Source organism: Canis lupus, chromosome 23 (assembly GCF_011100685.1).
Source record: "Canis lupus familiaris isolate Mischka breed German Shepherd chromosome 23, alternate assembly UU_Cfam_GSD_1.0, whole genome shotgun sequence".
Lineage (NCBI taxonomy): Eukaryota > Metazoa > Chordata > Mammalia > Carnivora > Canidae > Canis > Canis lupus.
Window position 1 is genome coordinate 29,933,158 of NC_049244.1, and position 15,129 is coordinate 29,948,286.

At 35.3% G+C, this 15,129-nt stretch overlaps 1 protein-coding gene across 6 annotated transcripts in view; it reads left to right on the forward strand.

The window, feature by feature from the left end:
• Positions 1 to 15,129, forward strand: part of DNAJC13 (DnaJ heat shock protein family (Hsp40) member C13) — a 117,826-nt gene that overhangs the window by 29,910 nt on the left and 72,787 nt on the right. For 5 of the 6 annotated variants that reach the window (XM_038570856.1, XM_038570855.1, XM_038570860.1 and 2 more), the window contains 7 exons: positions 4,365 to 4,440; positions 5,188 to 5,337; positions 5,771 to 5,812; positions 8,439 to 8,639; positions 12,365 to 12,571; positions 12,660 to 12,755; positions 13,140 to 13,231. In XM_038570856.1, coding sequence (XP_038426784.1) covers positions 4,365 to 4,440; positions 5,188 to 5,337; positions 5,771 to 5,812; positions 8,439 to 8,639; positions 12,365 to 12,571; positions 12,660 to 12,755; positions 13,140 to 13,231 — 864 coding nt within the window. Of the gene's footprint in view, positions 1 to 4,364; positions 4,441 to 5,187; positions 5,338 to 5,770; positions 5,813 to 7,569; positions 7,609 to 8,438; positions 8,640 to 12,364; positions 12,572 to 12,659; positions 12,756 to 13,139; positions 13,232 to 15,129 lie in introns of those variants that run through there. The other variant, XM_038570861.1, reaches the window with a different exon arrangement.

Here is a 15,129-nt window from a genome sequence, read left to right on the forward strand (position 1 = left end):
GTCCTAGGGTTGAGCCCCACCCTCAAGTTCCCTGCTCAGTGGGGAAGCCTGTTTCTCCCTCTCCTACTCCCCCGGCTTACACTCTTTGGTACTCTGTCAAATAAATAAAATCTTTTTTCTTTTTTCTTTTCTTTTTTTTTTTTTTTTAAGATTTATTTATTTGTGAGAGACATAGAAGCAGAGACACAGAGGAAGAAGCAGGCTCTCTACAGAGAGCCTAATACAAGACTCCATCCCAGGGCCTGGGATCACAACCTGAGCCAAAGGCAGATGCTCAACCACTGAGCCACCCAGGTGTCCCCACTTTTTAAAAAAACTTTTAGTATGAATATTTTTAGGAATTAGCCAACACATTCATCTCAAACCCATAAGAACAGCAAATTCAATTATAATTTATAGATGGCATTTTCTCTTTGCAGATAAATAAAATGGGAGTACTGTCTTTCATAAAAATAACACCTTTTCATTTCCTGATATAGTGGTTATGAGTAAAAATTGGTATGGAATTAGTTGCTGTCTGACATATTCTGTTTTAAAAGCAAGAGTAAATGAACAGGTCATAGATTTGAATGCATGTTGATTTATTATTGGATAGATTGGTCTATTTAGCTATTTGATGGACACTGAGCATGTGCTGTATGTAGTGATGGGTCCTATGTAGAGGAGTTAGAGTTTCAAAGATAATGAAGACATTACTGCACTTAGGGGAATCCCTCCTTGTTCTTTATGATGAAGGACACTAGTGACTTAGTAAAAGATACCAAAAAAAAAAATCGTTTGTAGGTGTTGGGACTAACACACCATATAACACACCATATCTGTGATTCAGATTTTAATCTCTAAATTTGATATCCAAGGAGGCTTTACAGGTAATCTTTGAAGATTTAAGGCTTCTTAAAATGTTTTTAATGACCTAGAAGTATTTGTTCTATCCTTAAAGGGAAGTACGGCACACATTCTAGAGGACAGAGGTAGAGGGAACTCTCATGGAAGGGGGAGAGAGGAGAATAGAAGAGAATTCTCTTAAGAATTTCCTTATAGCTTTCTTCTTAGGGAAGCTGTAGAGCTCAGTATTTTGTCTGAATGATAGGTCTGAGTTTACTAGTCATGACAGTATTTTGGGCCTAATGGACACTTGACTCCAGCATCCTTTTGCTGAAGGATCTAGAATATGCTCTCTGGTTATGGTAGTCACTAAGTAGCTGTGGCTATTTAAATTTAAAGTAATTAAATATAAAGAAAATTTAAAATTCACTTGCATTAGCCACATTTCAAGTGCTCAATAGCTACATGCGGCTCATGGCTGCCTCATCAGACAGAAAGTTCTTTTGTGTAGCACTGATCTAAACAACTAAGTTACATGAGAAAGATGTTCAGAAGGCCTTTAGTTGGGTGGAGAAAATTAGTTTTATTTACTTTTATTTTTATTTTTTTTTAAGATTTTATTTATTTATTCATGAGAGAGAGAGAGGCAGAGACAGAAGCAGAGGGAGAAGGAGGCTCCATGCAGGGAATCCGATGTGGGACTCCATCCTGGGACTCCAGGATCATGCCCTGGGCCGAAGGCAGGCTCTAAACCGCTGAACCACCCAGGTGTCCCAGGAAATTGATAAGAATTTAGAATTCTTAGAAATCTAAAAGAATTTAAAAGAATATCTTTAGAATTGAAAAGAATATCTTCTTAACTGATATCCTTTAAGACTTTGAGTGTGAGGGACGCCTGGGTGGCTCAGCGGTTGAGCATCTGCCTTTAGCTCAGGGTATCATACTGGAGTCCGGAATTGAGTCCCACGTTGGGCTCCCTGCATGGAGTCTGCTTCTCTTTCCCTCTGCCTATGTCTCTGCATCTCTCTCTCTCACCTCTCTCTCCCCCTCTGTGTCTCTCAGAAATAAATAAAATCTTAAATTAAAAAAAAAAAAAAAAGACCTTGAGTATGACAACAGTAGTTGACATTGGAAAGGAACATTTCAGGCATTTAATCCTTATTACTTTTGCTCCCAATGCGTAAAATATAAACAAATTCTGTAGTTTCATTTCAGTATTATATCATGACTTTCCAGATGATTCTGAACGTTAGAATTTGTGAATTCACATTTCTGTCAGATATTTGATTTCATTGTGAAGTCTTCTGAGGCAGATAGTGATTCAACAAGATCTTTGTCCCTGTTAATTGATAAAAACCTCTGAAGTTCTGAGACTTTTTAGATGTTTAGGTTAATTTTCAGGTACTTAAGCAATCTCTCAACCCTCACCTAGCTTAAGAAGGTAGCAAATGAATGTTTTTATGTTAGAAGAAGATGCTTTTCACTCTTTAGATCATTTCCCACTCTATTTTAGACATGTGAAATTAGGGAAGAAATATTTGTAACATTTGTAATATGGCAATACTTTTGTAATGACTATATGGCAAAGATTAATATAATTTATCATTTTCTTTTTTTTCCCAAATGGAAATAACTTCATTTTTATCATATAATACACTATTTAGAAAAAGATGGAAATAGAAAAATTAAATTGTGAAAGATCTCTCTTGATCTCAATGGAAATCCTTATAGTGTGTTACCCTCAAGTCTGATCATGGCTTTTGGCTTAAGGCATGTATATCTTTTTACTGTATTAGTAGTTTAAAGCAGAAAAACATGATTTTCATAGATATCAAAAAGGCATTTTGATTGTATTTAACATCCATTTTTGGTAATTTAAAAATCTCTTGACTGAAATACAAATAGATACTTCAGTAAATATGATTGATTATATTAATAGATTTTTCTAATAATTGAACTCTCTTTTCCTAAAATGAATCTTTTTTGGTCATGGTGTACTACTATTTTAATAAGCTACTTGATTTTTTTTTTTAAAGATTTTGTTTATTTGACAGAGTACAAGCAGTGCGGGGAGCAGCAGGCTGAGAGAGAGGGAGAAGCAGGCTCCCCGCTGAACAAAGAGGGCTGATGTAGGGCTTAGTCCTAGGAATCTGGGATCATGTCCTGAGGCAAAGGCAGATGCTTAACCAACTGAACTACCCAAGGCACCCTGTTAGGGACTTCGTATCTTTTTAAAATTAAAAAAAAAATTAAATATATTTTTTAAACATTTTATTTATTTGAGAGAGAAAGAGCACAAGAGGCGGGGGGGGGGGGGAGGAGGACGGGGGCAGAAGAAGAGAAAGAAGCAGGCTCCTTGCTGAGCAGGAAGAAGGACATGGGATAGGATCCCAGGATGTGGGTCTCCATCCCAGGACCTGGAGATCATGATGAACCAAAGGCAGACACTTAACTGACTAAGCCACCCAGGCCTCCTGAGCTATTTGATTCTTATTGTTAATATTTATTTTAAAAATTGGTATATCTTTTTTGTCTTTTTGTGTTGTCTTACCAGATTTTAGTATCACTAAAAGAATTGAGTAACTGTCCTTAGTCTATTTCCTGAAATACCTTAAGGAGCATGCAACTTAACTGTTTCTTTAAGGTTCATCTTGTTTGAGCCATGGTGCTTTTGTAGGTTGTAATTCTTTGCAGCTTTCTTGAATTCTTCTGTTTAGGGGTTGATTTGTTCATAATTTGCAAATTTTTCTGCATAGTGTTACATCATTATTTCTTCTGTATCTGTGATTATAAATTCTTATATTCTTAATTTTGTTTTTGTGTTTTCCTAAACTAGCCAATGTTTTATGTATTTTATTTTTAAAAAACTATTTTTAAGTAGGTTTTTCTATTTCAGTTTCTATTTTTGCCATTATGGATTCCTCTTATAAGGGATTATTGATATTGAAGTGATTTTTCTCCTTAGATATGTTACTTTAAGTGAAGAAAGTGAAGTGAGAAGTGAAACTTGCTTGTCTATGGTGTAGGTTTCCTACTCCTATAAAATTGCAACACTTAAGTGTAGTAGATACTTGCTTAAATACAAATGATTAAAATTCTAGAATATTGCTGTGACTTACCAGTTACAGGCCATAGGTTTTCCTACCTTTGGATCATGGTTTTGTTGAAAGGATATTTTGAAAAAATTAGTAGTGTGCAGTGTTATTGTTGTTTTTAATAAAATTTTCCCATTTAGAATCTTGGCATCCTTAGGTAATATTTTGCTGACTTCATGTATACTAACAACTCAAGCTTGCATAAGGTCCTAATTCTCTGCTTAAGGATCTTACTAGTTCCTTCACTCACAGTAGAATGAGTGGTGGTAGGTGGGTTTTAATATCAATAACACTTTTGGAATATAAAACTAAGCTATATTTAGTTATCATTAATCAACTGATACATTTCTATTGAAATATCCCTTTTGGTTTAATATCATATATTTTATTATAAAATGTTTCATTTATTTAAGACTAAATTTAAGTCCTTGTCTTTCTTTGTAGGTATAAGCGTGTCTTTTCAGTTGGAACCCATGCGATTACTACCTATAATCCCAATACCTTAGAAGTAACAAATCAGGTAATCATGTTAGAAGCAGTCAGACATTTTTTGAATTCCATTTGAATTTTAAAGCCAGATATGACCCATGATTCCCTGGCCTGAAATCAATACTTTAGGTTAGAAAAGTCAACTTCAAAAGAGATTGATAAGCTTATATAATACAAAAAAATAAGTAAATAAGTAAAAGAGGATGGTGACAAATGTTTTTTTTTTCTAGACTCTAAGGAGTATAACTTTTTGATATGTTGTTTTTGATTGTTGCCATCTCTTATGTAAATTGGTACATTAATTCTTCATAATTTTAAAGACTGTATTGCTGCAATAAAGGCATACATAAGTCACAGTGCAGTGGTTGGAAAATACTTGTAATGGAAGTAGGATTACTGTTTATAAAGCAAGACCAACTTGAATATGGATAAGTAAACATATTTAGCTTATTTTTAATTCTAAATTAGGCATGTTTTACAGATTTTGTTTTAACAGATCATAAAATTTTATTCCTCACTTTTCACTTTTCTGTATTTTAATTGCTTTGGATTAATGTTATTAATCATTAAAATTGAAATACAGATGAGATTTTTATTGTCTCTGATCTGATAACTGAAAATCTTTAAAAGAATTTGTTGCAGAATTACTGTAATATATAACATCTTCTAGGCATCTCTTATTTTGTAAGATTTTTCTCATTTAATTGTGAAATTAAAGTAGTAAAAATAGTGTAATATTTAATATACCATCAGTTGGAAGAATTTTTCTTTTTGTTAGTGGCCTTATGGAGACATTTGCAGCATCAGTCCCGTTGGAAAAGGACAAGGAACAGAATTCAACCTCACATTTCGTAAAGGCAGTGGGAAAAAGTCAGAAACTTTAAAATTTTCTACAGAGCACAGGACAGAACTTCTTACAGAAGCATTGGTAAGAACGGTTTCATGTTAATAAGCTAAATTTTTCTGTCCTTTTTTTTAAATGAAACAGTTGCAAAGTGCAGATATTAATGTTCTGAGCCTTTGTTCCCACACTGCTCATTTTTTTCTTATTGACTGTAACTTGATTCTGTGAAACTTTCACTTTCTCTAACTGAAAGGCTGGAAAATCTTGTGTTTAATAGTGTTTAGTCTTTTTAAGCACACATACAGAGCAAAGCAGTTGTATGTTTAATCTATCTTAATTTTCAGCGAAGTTTCACACATTTTTTTATTGAACAGTCTTAAACTATAATTCAATAATATTTTTTATTATCAAAGTTATCAGGTTGGGATTTTACATGTTTTGGATAAAAAGGACTGAACTATTGAGTTGTCCTTACCAGTTTGTTGTCATAAACTTTGATTATGTTTTTCTCTTTCAGAGATTTAGAACTGATTTTTCAGAGGGAAAAATCACAGGAAGGGCAAGTATTAAACATTATGAATATCTATTTTTATTCTAATGTTGCCTGTCATTATAGAAATCATTCTGTGTTCTGTGTGTTCCTTTTATGGCAAAGCTAAAGGGAAAAAAGGAATCCTCATTTGTTTTCTGGCACTGTGTGATAGATGTAGTTTAACAGGAAATTCCAATATGAGGAATTAGATTTATGACTATTAATGCCAATGGTTGGGGAAAAAGTTTTGAGACCGAACTATGGAACATTAAAAACAGTGCTATAACCACTCAGGGTACTCTTTATTCAATACTCTAAACAGCCACAGTAAGCATCACACTGTGGGTAATACCTGTTGGAACACACAGTAGTTGTTTGGTATAGGATTTTCCTATTTCAGAAGAATTAAGGTTTTAAGTTTGGAGTATATCAGAATTGTCATATATGTTCTTGCACTGCTAATAAGGCTTTGCATGGTGCACTGACAACTTTGGAGAAGTCACCATTGCTTATTAGAATCTTCATAACTTTCTCAGGCATTCTGTAGTAATGTTACAACAGCATGTAAACTAAATCAGAGACTTCTGAGGAGGGGATATGGGAGTTTATGCTTTTTCCCTTCCTTGAAATACTGAATTTTTTTCCATGAGAATGTATTGCTTTTATAACAGGGATGGGGACAGAATAATGCCTACACTGGTAATACTGTTCAGAATTCTGACTTCTGGTCAAAGGCAGGAACTAAAAATTCTAAGAAGCTGGCAGTACCTGTCTTTCCCTGTCTTTTTTAAAGCCCTCATCCTTTCTATGGATGTTTCTGTTAGGAGTTTTAGCATCTTAGAAGCCTCACTGATCTCATCAAGCAACTGACTGGTTGCTGAGGAGACATTTAAAATAGATAAATGGCAGTTGACAAGCTGCTTTTTTCTTGTTTCTCATGAGCCACAGTCAAATTTCTATAAATTATAATTTGGTGTGCTTATTTTAATTGTTTTATGTTAGCAGTTGACTTTTCCATATTCCTTATATGGAAAACAACTGCTTCCAAAAACATACTTTTAGATTTTGTTTATAAGCTTCTCAATACTTCACAAAACTGAGATGGAAACTGTCTTTAGAAGATTGCCTGGAAGTCAGTCTGCTTAGTTTTAATCAGGAGTGAATTGCAAAAAGCTTCCTCTCCCAAAAGCTCTGCTGGAAAATACTCTTGTATAAATTGAATTTGACCCTCAGATCTTCAATTGTCCCCAGATAGACTCTATATCAGATCTCTAAGTCTCTGTCTTTTAGCCACTACAATCCTGAGGTTAATGATGTGTTTCTGTCAGCACATCTCGTTATGACAGTTGATTATCCGCTGTGAGGAATAGACGATCCTGCAGAGTGAGTTAGGGCATGCAAAAACAAGTGTAGTTTGGAAAAGCACCACCATTTTTGTGGTTTCCCTTCTTCTGGAGAGAAGTGGCACTGCTCCATCCTTTAGTTCAGAATCAAGGTGCTAAATATATTCTTGGGTTAATGCAGGCCCTTGTCTTTCTGCAAATTCCTTTTATGGAACTATAATATGCATTATTATGCAGTCGATCTGTAATGCCAAAGGGACTTGATGTCATATGATTCTGAGCCAGACTGAGGCTCATTGCTGAGTGTAGTGTTGGGGTGTTGTGGAGGTGTTTATTATTTAATGCCTTACTCACTTTTCTGAATACCTACAAGAGAATTTCTCTCATTTCAGTATTAAAAATAGTTGTACTTCTGAGTAACGGATTTACTTTTACTTAAGAGTCCTGTGACTGACCATGTGTTCCTCTTCATGTTGTTGGGTAGGAAACTTTGTGGACTTTTTGGGTGGGTGAGGGGATATTCATTTCACATCTGACACTTGGTTACTTTTCTCTTGCCTCATTTTGTCTTTATTTTAAATTATTTTCTCTTGTATCATAACATTTGGTTAGCAGCCTCACCTAAACCTATTTTTTTTCTTTTTAAGAATAAAACCGGGTAGTAAATGAATGTTGACCATTCTAATCATTTCTGATACTAAGTACTTTAATTTATAAAGGAATGTTATTATCTAAGTGGAATTTTACTTGCTAATACAATCAAATACAACTTTGCATTGGTGTGATTAGAAAAGCCTCAGGTCAAACTGAGGCTTCAGCATTCTTATGTATGTAGAAAGAAAATCTATATTAGCATTCTGAACCAGCTCAGATTATTTAAACTGAATATTGTAACTTCCCCAAAATATGATTTACCTCTTTTCCATATGTAAGTTGAATTAAAAGAATCCATCAAAAAAGTTGAAACTTTATTCCCAATAAAACTTTCAGAGTATTATTTCTTTTAGAACTTTCTTTTTTTTATAGATTTGCATAAACTGACTCAGAATTGTTTCACAAAATATTATAACCCAAACCTTTGTTAATTTAAAAAAGATATAATATCTTCAGTTTGAGCAAACCTTTTTACTTAAATACAAAGCTTTAAATACCTAAAATTAATGTTTTTAACAATTTGAATAGTAGCTCTAAATATTTATAATATTGTTTAGATTTCTGGTTGTTTTAGCAGGGACTGATACAGTAAATGTAACTTTATTTTATGGTAAGCTTACATATGAACCTAAAAGTAATATTACTTCTCTTTCTAGAGATATAACTGCTATAAACATCACTGGAGTGATACAAGAAAACCTGTCATTTTAGAAGTAACTCCTGGAGGCTTTGACCAGATTAATCCTGCAACCAACAAAGTCCTCTGTTCCTATGACTATAGAAATATTGAAGGCTTTGTAGATCTCTCTGATTATCAGGGAGGGTTTTGTATACTTTATGGAGGATTTAGTAGATTGGTAAGTAGTATTTTTAAAAAGTGGTGCCTTTAAGGGGTGCCTGGGTGGCTCAGCAGTTGAGCATCTGCCTTTGGCGCAGGTCATGATCCCGGGGCCCTGGTATTGAGTCCTACATTGGGCTCCCCACAGGAAGCCTGCTTCTCCCCCTGCCTATGTCTCTGCGTCTCTCTCTTGTGTCTGTCATGAATAAATAGATAAAATCTTAAAAAAAAAAAAAAAGTCATTTAAAAAGAGACATGATGGGGCATCTGGGTGACTCAATTGGTTAAGCCTCTGCCTTCGGCTCAGGTCATGATCCCAGCGTCCTGGGTTTGAGCTCCACATTGGGCTCCCTGCTCGGTGGCGAGCCTTCTTCTCCCTTTCTCTCTGCTGCTCTGCTTTCTTGTGCTTTCTCTCTGTCAAATAAATATCTAAAAAAATAAATAAATAAGGCATGACTATTTGAAAGAAAGCAGGGTTTTTACACTTGATTTTCAGATTTCATGTGAGTCTTCTGGAAAGAAGTATGGTATTAAGAGTGCAGGCTTGTTATCAAAGAGGCTTGAGCTTGAATCCCAACTGGGAGCTTTTTAAAGTGAGGAGAGTAATACATATATCATAGATTTTTTTTTTTGAGGCTCCAGTGAGATAATTTATGTAAATGTTTAGCATAATATGTGGGTTAGTATTCAATAAACGGTACAGTTATTTTAATTAGTATTAATGTCTTAGCTGAAAGAGTCTAAGCTTTCTTTGAAAAATAAGATCTTTTTTATAGTTTTTCCTCCTTTCCCCAGCTGTTTGTAATTTGGAATCTAAGTATTCATTGAAACTTCAAATTTGGAGTTCATTGCCTGTTTTTGTCTTGAAATTCTGAATTATGTGTGAATTGTGTGGTACAGAAGAAGCCACTTAGGATGCTCAGACCCTGTTTGTTAATTGGTAATAGAAGCTGAGCTAGAGGGACACATGGGTGGTTCAGCAGTAGAGCATCTGCCTTCGGCTCAGGGAGTGATCCCAGGGTCTGGGACCAAGTTCTGTATCAGGCTCCTTGCAGGGAGCCTACTTCTCCCTTTGCCTGTGTCTCTGCCTCTCTCTCTGTGTCTCTCATGAATGAACAAATAAAATCATAAATAAAAAAAAAAGAAGCTGAGCTAGAGATGATGACCATATTTTTTTTATAAGAAACATTTTGCCTTCCTTAATTAAACCTCACATCTCAGGGATGCCTGGGTGGCCCAGCAGTTGAGCGTCTGCCTTCAGTTCAGAGCGTGATCCTGGAAACCCAGGATCGAGTCCTGCATCAGGCTCCCTGCCTGGAGCCTGCTTCTCCCTCTGCCTCTCTCTCTCTCCCTCTCTCTCTCTCTCTCTGTGTATGTGTCTCTCATGAATAAATAAATAAAATCTTAAAAAAAATAATAAACCTCATATCTCAAAGACAAGCAATAGAGTTTACACAAGGAAAGTCTTGTTTGAACATATTCTCAGGGTTCCTTTCTCTTGAGAATTTTAGTGTCTGTAGCTATCTTGGTGGCCTGAGAACAACTACTCCCAAGATTTAGTGTTCTATAGATAAATTATCCTTTTCTGGGTAGCAGAGCCAAGACAAGCCTGAATATGGGCTAGAGGGTACCAGAAGGAATATAAAAGGAATGATGATGGGGTAGGAGTGCTGAACTATTTGATTTACAAAATATGTTAGCTCTTCAGAGTTACAGGCCTTTTTCCATCTTGGATTTCTCTCTTTGCTTGGGTAATGGGTACTAACCTAAGTATCTCTCATCTAGGAACACATATCTAGACATTTGTTACCTCTGAGTCTAGACCCAAAGGATGAAGGCCCAAAGAGAAAATTCGTTCCCTGTCCCACCCTAGAGCAGCTTAAATCCTGTTGTTGAAGTGCTGTCCAAAGGCTTATCTCTTCCATGGACATTGAAATTTATAATGATTAACTCCTTGGTGGGGGCACCTAGTTGACTCAGTTGGTTATATGTCTTGATTTCAGCTCAGGTCTTGATTTTGACTCATGTCATGATCTCAGGATTGTGAGATTGAGCCCAGAGTCAGGCTCTATACTAGGGATGGAGCCCACTAAAGATTCTTTCTCTCTCTCTCTCTGTCTCTCCCCCTTTACCCTCCCCTACCATTTACCTGCTCGCTCACTTTCTCTCTCTCCTTCTCTCTCTCTCTCCAAAAAAAAAAAAAAAAAAAATCCTTGGTGGAAAATGAACCTAATTGCAGGAGAGAGCCTTAATAGACTTTAATGGGACAATTGTACCACAGTAATTCAGCCAAGCTTTCCAGGGCACAAGGTAAACAGTAAGGATGAGAATTGTGTGATATTTCTCAATTGGCAACAGTTTTTATTGCTTAATGGCATCAAGCAGTTTTAATTTTAATCATCTACTTTCTAAGTATACTCTGCCTTTTAAAAGGTGGAGTCAGTTCACTACACATGTGATACCGTGACAGATTCATTCAGCAAACCTTTATGTGGTACTTTTTGCATGCATAGTGACTATCCTAAGCAGCTGGGGATAAAATCAGGTTTTAGGATTTTGTTTATTCATTCATTCATTCATTCATTTATTTATTTACTTATTTATATTTTTTAATTTTTATTTATTTATGATAGTCACAGAGAGAGAGAGAGAAAGAGGCAGAGACACAGGCAGAGGGAGAAGCAGGCTCCATGCACCGGGAGCCCGATGTGGGACTCGATCCCGGGTCTCCAGGATCACGCCCTGGGCCAAAGGCAGGCGCCAAACCGCTGCACCACCCAGGGATCCCCAGGATTTTATTTATTTTACCTAATTTCTACACCCAGCATGGGGCTTGAACTTATAAGCCTGAGATCAAGGGTTGCCCACTCCATTGACTGAGCCAGCCAGGTACCCCTAAAATGAGGTTTTATTTTATTTTTTTAAAAGATTTATTTGAGAGGGAGCACACACAAGCAGAGGCAGTGGCTGAGGGAGAGGGAGAAGCAGATTATCTGCTGAGCAGGGAGCCCAACATAGGGCTCATTCCCAGGACCCCAGGATCATGACCCAAGCCAAAGCCAGCCGCTTAATGGATTGAGCTACCCAGGCATCCCTAAAATCAGGTTTTAACATGATCTGAACCAGTGTTTCTCAGCCAGGGGGCTATTGGAGTCTGGACAGGACAATTCTTTATTGTGTGACACTTTCCTGCCTTGTCCTTTGCAGCACATTTAGCATTTCTGGCCTCCTGGCATCAAATGCAAGTAGCAATATCTTATCTTTACCTTCCTAAATACACTCCTGGAAGTTGATTTGTAATATCCATTGGCCAAAGGCTTGTAAACATTTAAGCATTCTTCAAGGTAATCTGATAAGAAAGTTCACTGTATAAGAACATTGTATCAGAGCTACTTTAGTTGAAACTGGAAATACTCACTACCCCCACTGGACTTGGCTGGAGTCCCTGGGACCCTTTCTGGAAGCTCCAGCATGCTGTTTTCTATATGGTGACAGGAACTAGACTTTGAGAAGTTATGAGTTAATTTCCACTCAGTTATTTGCAAGGCTCTATATCCTAGAGTCTGTGATTTTTAACTTAGTAACAGTGATTCAAATACAGCACACTGCTTACTTACCTTTGATAAGATCTACCATTATTTTCTTTTAGAATTGCTACTTCACTGTCTTTCCTGTGAATTAATTCAGAATGGTCACATTTTAGTTGTTTCAACCCTGACTTTTTAAATTTCAAAATTTATGCAGCATTTATTTGCATCAGAGCAAAGAGAAGAAATTATCAAAAGTGCAATAGATCATGCTGGCAACTACATAGGTATTTCACTGCGCATCAGAAAAGAACCTTTAGAATTTGAGCAGTATTTGAACCTTCGCTTTGGGAAATACAGCACTGATGAATCCATCACATCTTTAGCAGAGTTTATAGTCCAAAAAATATCACCTAGACATTCGGTAAGACCCTGTGTTAAAAATAAAAATTTGTTCATCTGATTTTGATATTTTTCTTCAGTAATTTTTTATGTCTCAATTTTGTTTGAAGGAACCTGTAAAGCGAGTTCTAGCACTTACAGAAACATGTTTAGTAGAACGTGATCCAGCAACCTATAATATTGCAACTTTGAAGCCTTTAGGAGAAGTAAGTTTGACATTATTAGCTTAAATGAGACTTCTTCCTGTTGCTAAATTAGGATAATTTTCTATTTTAATATTTTCCCATGCTTAAAGAATGGGAAATAAGGAGAATCTATTCTTCACATTATTATATTTATTATACTTAGAACAATGAATATTATAAACTTTATTTCAAAACAAATTTATTTTCAAAGTATGTAAGGTGAAAGGAACTTTTTATTCAACAATTGTATGAAAATTTGAGACATCTAAGCGGCTCTTAAATTATGATACTGTAAACAGTTTTTAAATACTGATTTTGTAAGCTAAAATGGGGATGTGTAGTTCTTATAAGGAAATGCCATAAAACTAAACATCTTTTGTTGAACTTGGTTTTTGTTTTCATTAGGTATTTGCATTGGTTTGTGACTCAGAAAATCCACAACTGTTTACCATTGAATTTATAAAAGGGCAAATACGGAAGTATTCTTCAACAGAAAGGTATTTTTTTTTTAATTCATCAAGCTTTTGAGATCCCAGTATATTCAAGGCGAAGTCCTCCATCAAAGAGGAAAGACAAAATTTATAATCTAGAACTTTGAAATCATATAACTTAGAAAAGACAGCATTATTTTGTTGTATATTGAAAATGAACTTCATTCAGTTTTCCAGTTTCCAAAGAGAATAAAAATGGTGATTTGATTTTAAATATAATGTTGAAAATGTAGTTCTGTAACTTAAGCTTTTAATGTATTTTTAAAGAGCATCTTTCACTTTCATTGTTAAATTGTTTGGATACCAACAAGTTACTTTAAATATACTTGAAGTTAGAGTTTTCTAAGTTAGCATCAGTAGACTAGTTACTAATTTTCCAGTGGAATGTGCCTGATTTTTTTTTTTATATTACTATGACTTGGCTGTTGATGTGAAAACGAGTGAGATGCTGTAGCTCATAAACTACTCCTGTAAGGTAAACCACTTATAGTGATGTTCTACTGTGAATGACTAGATCTCCCTTCATGTACTAAGCCATTGTAATGGGATTGGCAGTTTTTATATTTTGGACAGTTTTTTTAATGGTGTTGTAAATAGATTATGACTGAATCTGGTTTTAAAAGATAGTTGAAACAGTTCTGGTACATTTTGCCACTGTCTACCATACAGCCTTATTGAACTGCTGTCACTTCCTGGAGTATGACCAGTAACTGTTTCTTACCTTGGAAAACTTTTGATCTAAGTTCAACAAAAACGGCATTTTAAGCAAAAGGTTGTATTTTTTCCTGTCCTGAATTCAAGGAAGAGAACTTCTGAAAAAAAAAAAAAAAATAGTGCACATGTTCTAATCAGAGAAGAGATCTCAACATTTACAGTTGGTCATGTGCTTTATGTACATCAGATTGTTTAATCTTGATCCCTAGAAAGATGCCATTATTCCCAATAAAGCCAATATGCAGGAAGCAAAGCAATTTCTTTGTGACTTTGGATTAGGAAAAGATGTCTTAGATACACACAATTCATAAAAGTCTGATTAATTAGACATTGTAAAAATTTAAAACTTTGACCCCCATTAAGAAAAGGAAATGACAAGCCACAGACAGGAAGAAAATATTTGGAAAATATATAGCTAGTAAAAGACATGTTTCTAGAATATATTAAGAACTCTTTTGGGGTACCTGAGTGGCTCAGTTGGATGAGTGTCTGCCTTTGACTTAGGTCATGATCCCATGGTCCTGGGGTTGAGCCCTGCATCAGGCTCCTTTGCTCAGTAGGGAACCTGTTTCTTGCTCTCCCGCTGCCTGCTGCTCTTCCTGCTTGTGTGCTTGCTCTCTCTCATTCTCTTTGTCAAATAAATAAAATCTTTAAAAAAAAATTACTCTTTTAACTCAATACCAAAAAACAAATAATAAATGGGCAAAAATATTCAAATAGACACCTCACCAAAGAGGATATTTGAGGTAAACAAACACATGAAAAGATTATGACTCATTAGGGAAAAGTAAAACTGCTACATGTACACTGAAATGGATAACGTCCATTCAGTTGAACAACAAATTGGCAGTGCCAATTGTTGGCAAACCTGTGGATTCTTATACATTGCTGGTGATGATGTAAAATCATAAACTTTTAAAAAATAGTTTGGGAATTTCTTAAACATATAGTTATTATATGACCCTATGTCAATTCTCCTAGGTATCTACCCCAGACAAAAACATATGGCCACAAAAACTTGTATGTGAATGTTTATAATAATAATTCATAATCAAAACTAGAAACAATTGATATATGTATCACCTGGTGAATGAATAGGCAAAAATATTGATTATCCATACAGTGAAATACTACTCAGCAATAAAAAGGACTGAACCTTAAAAATGTGATATATAAAATAAGCAAGACAC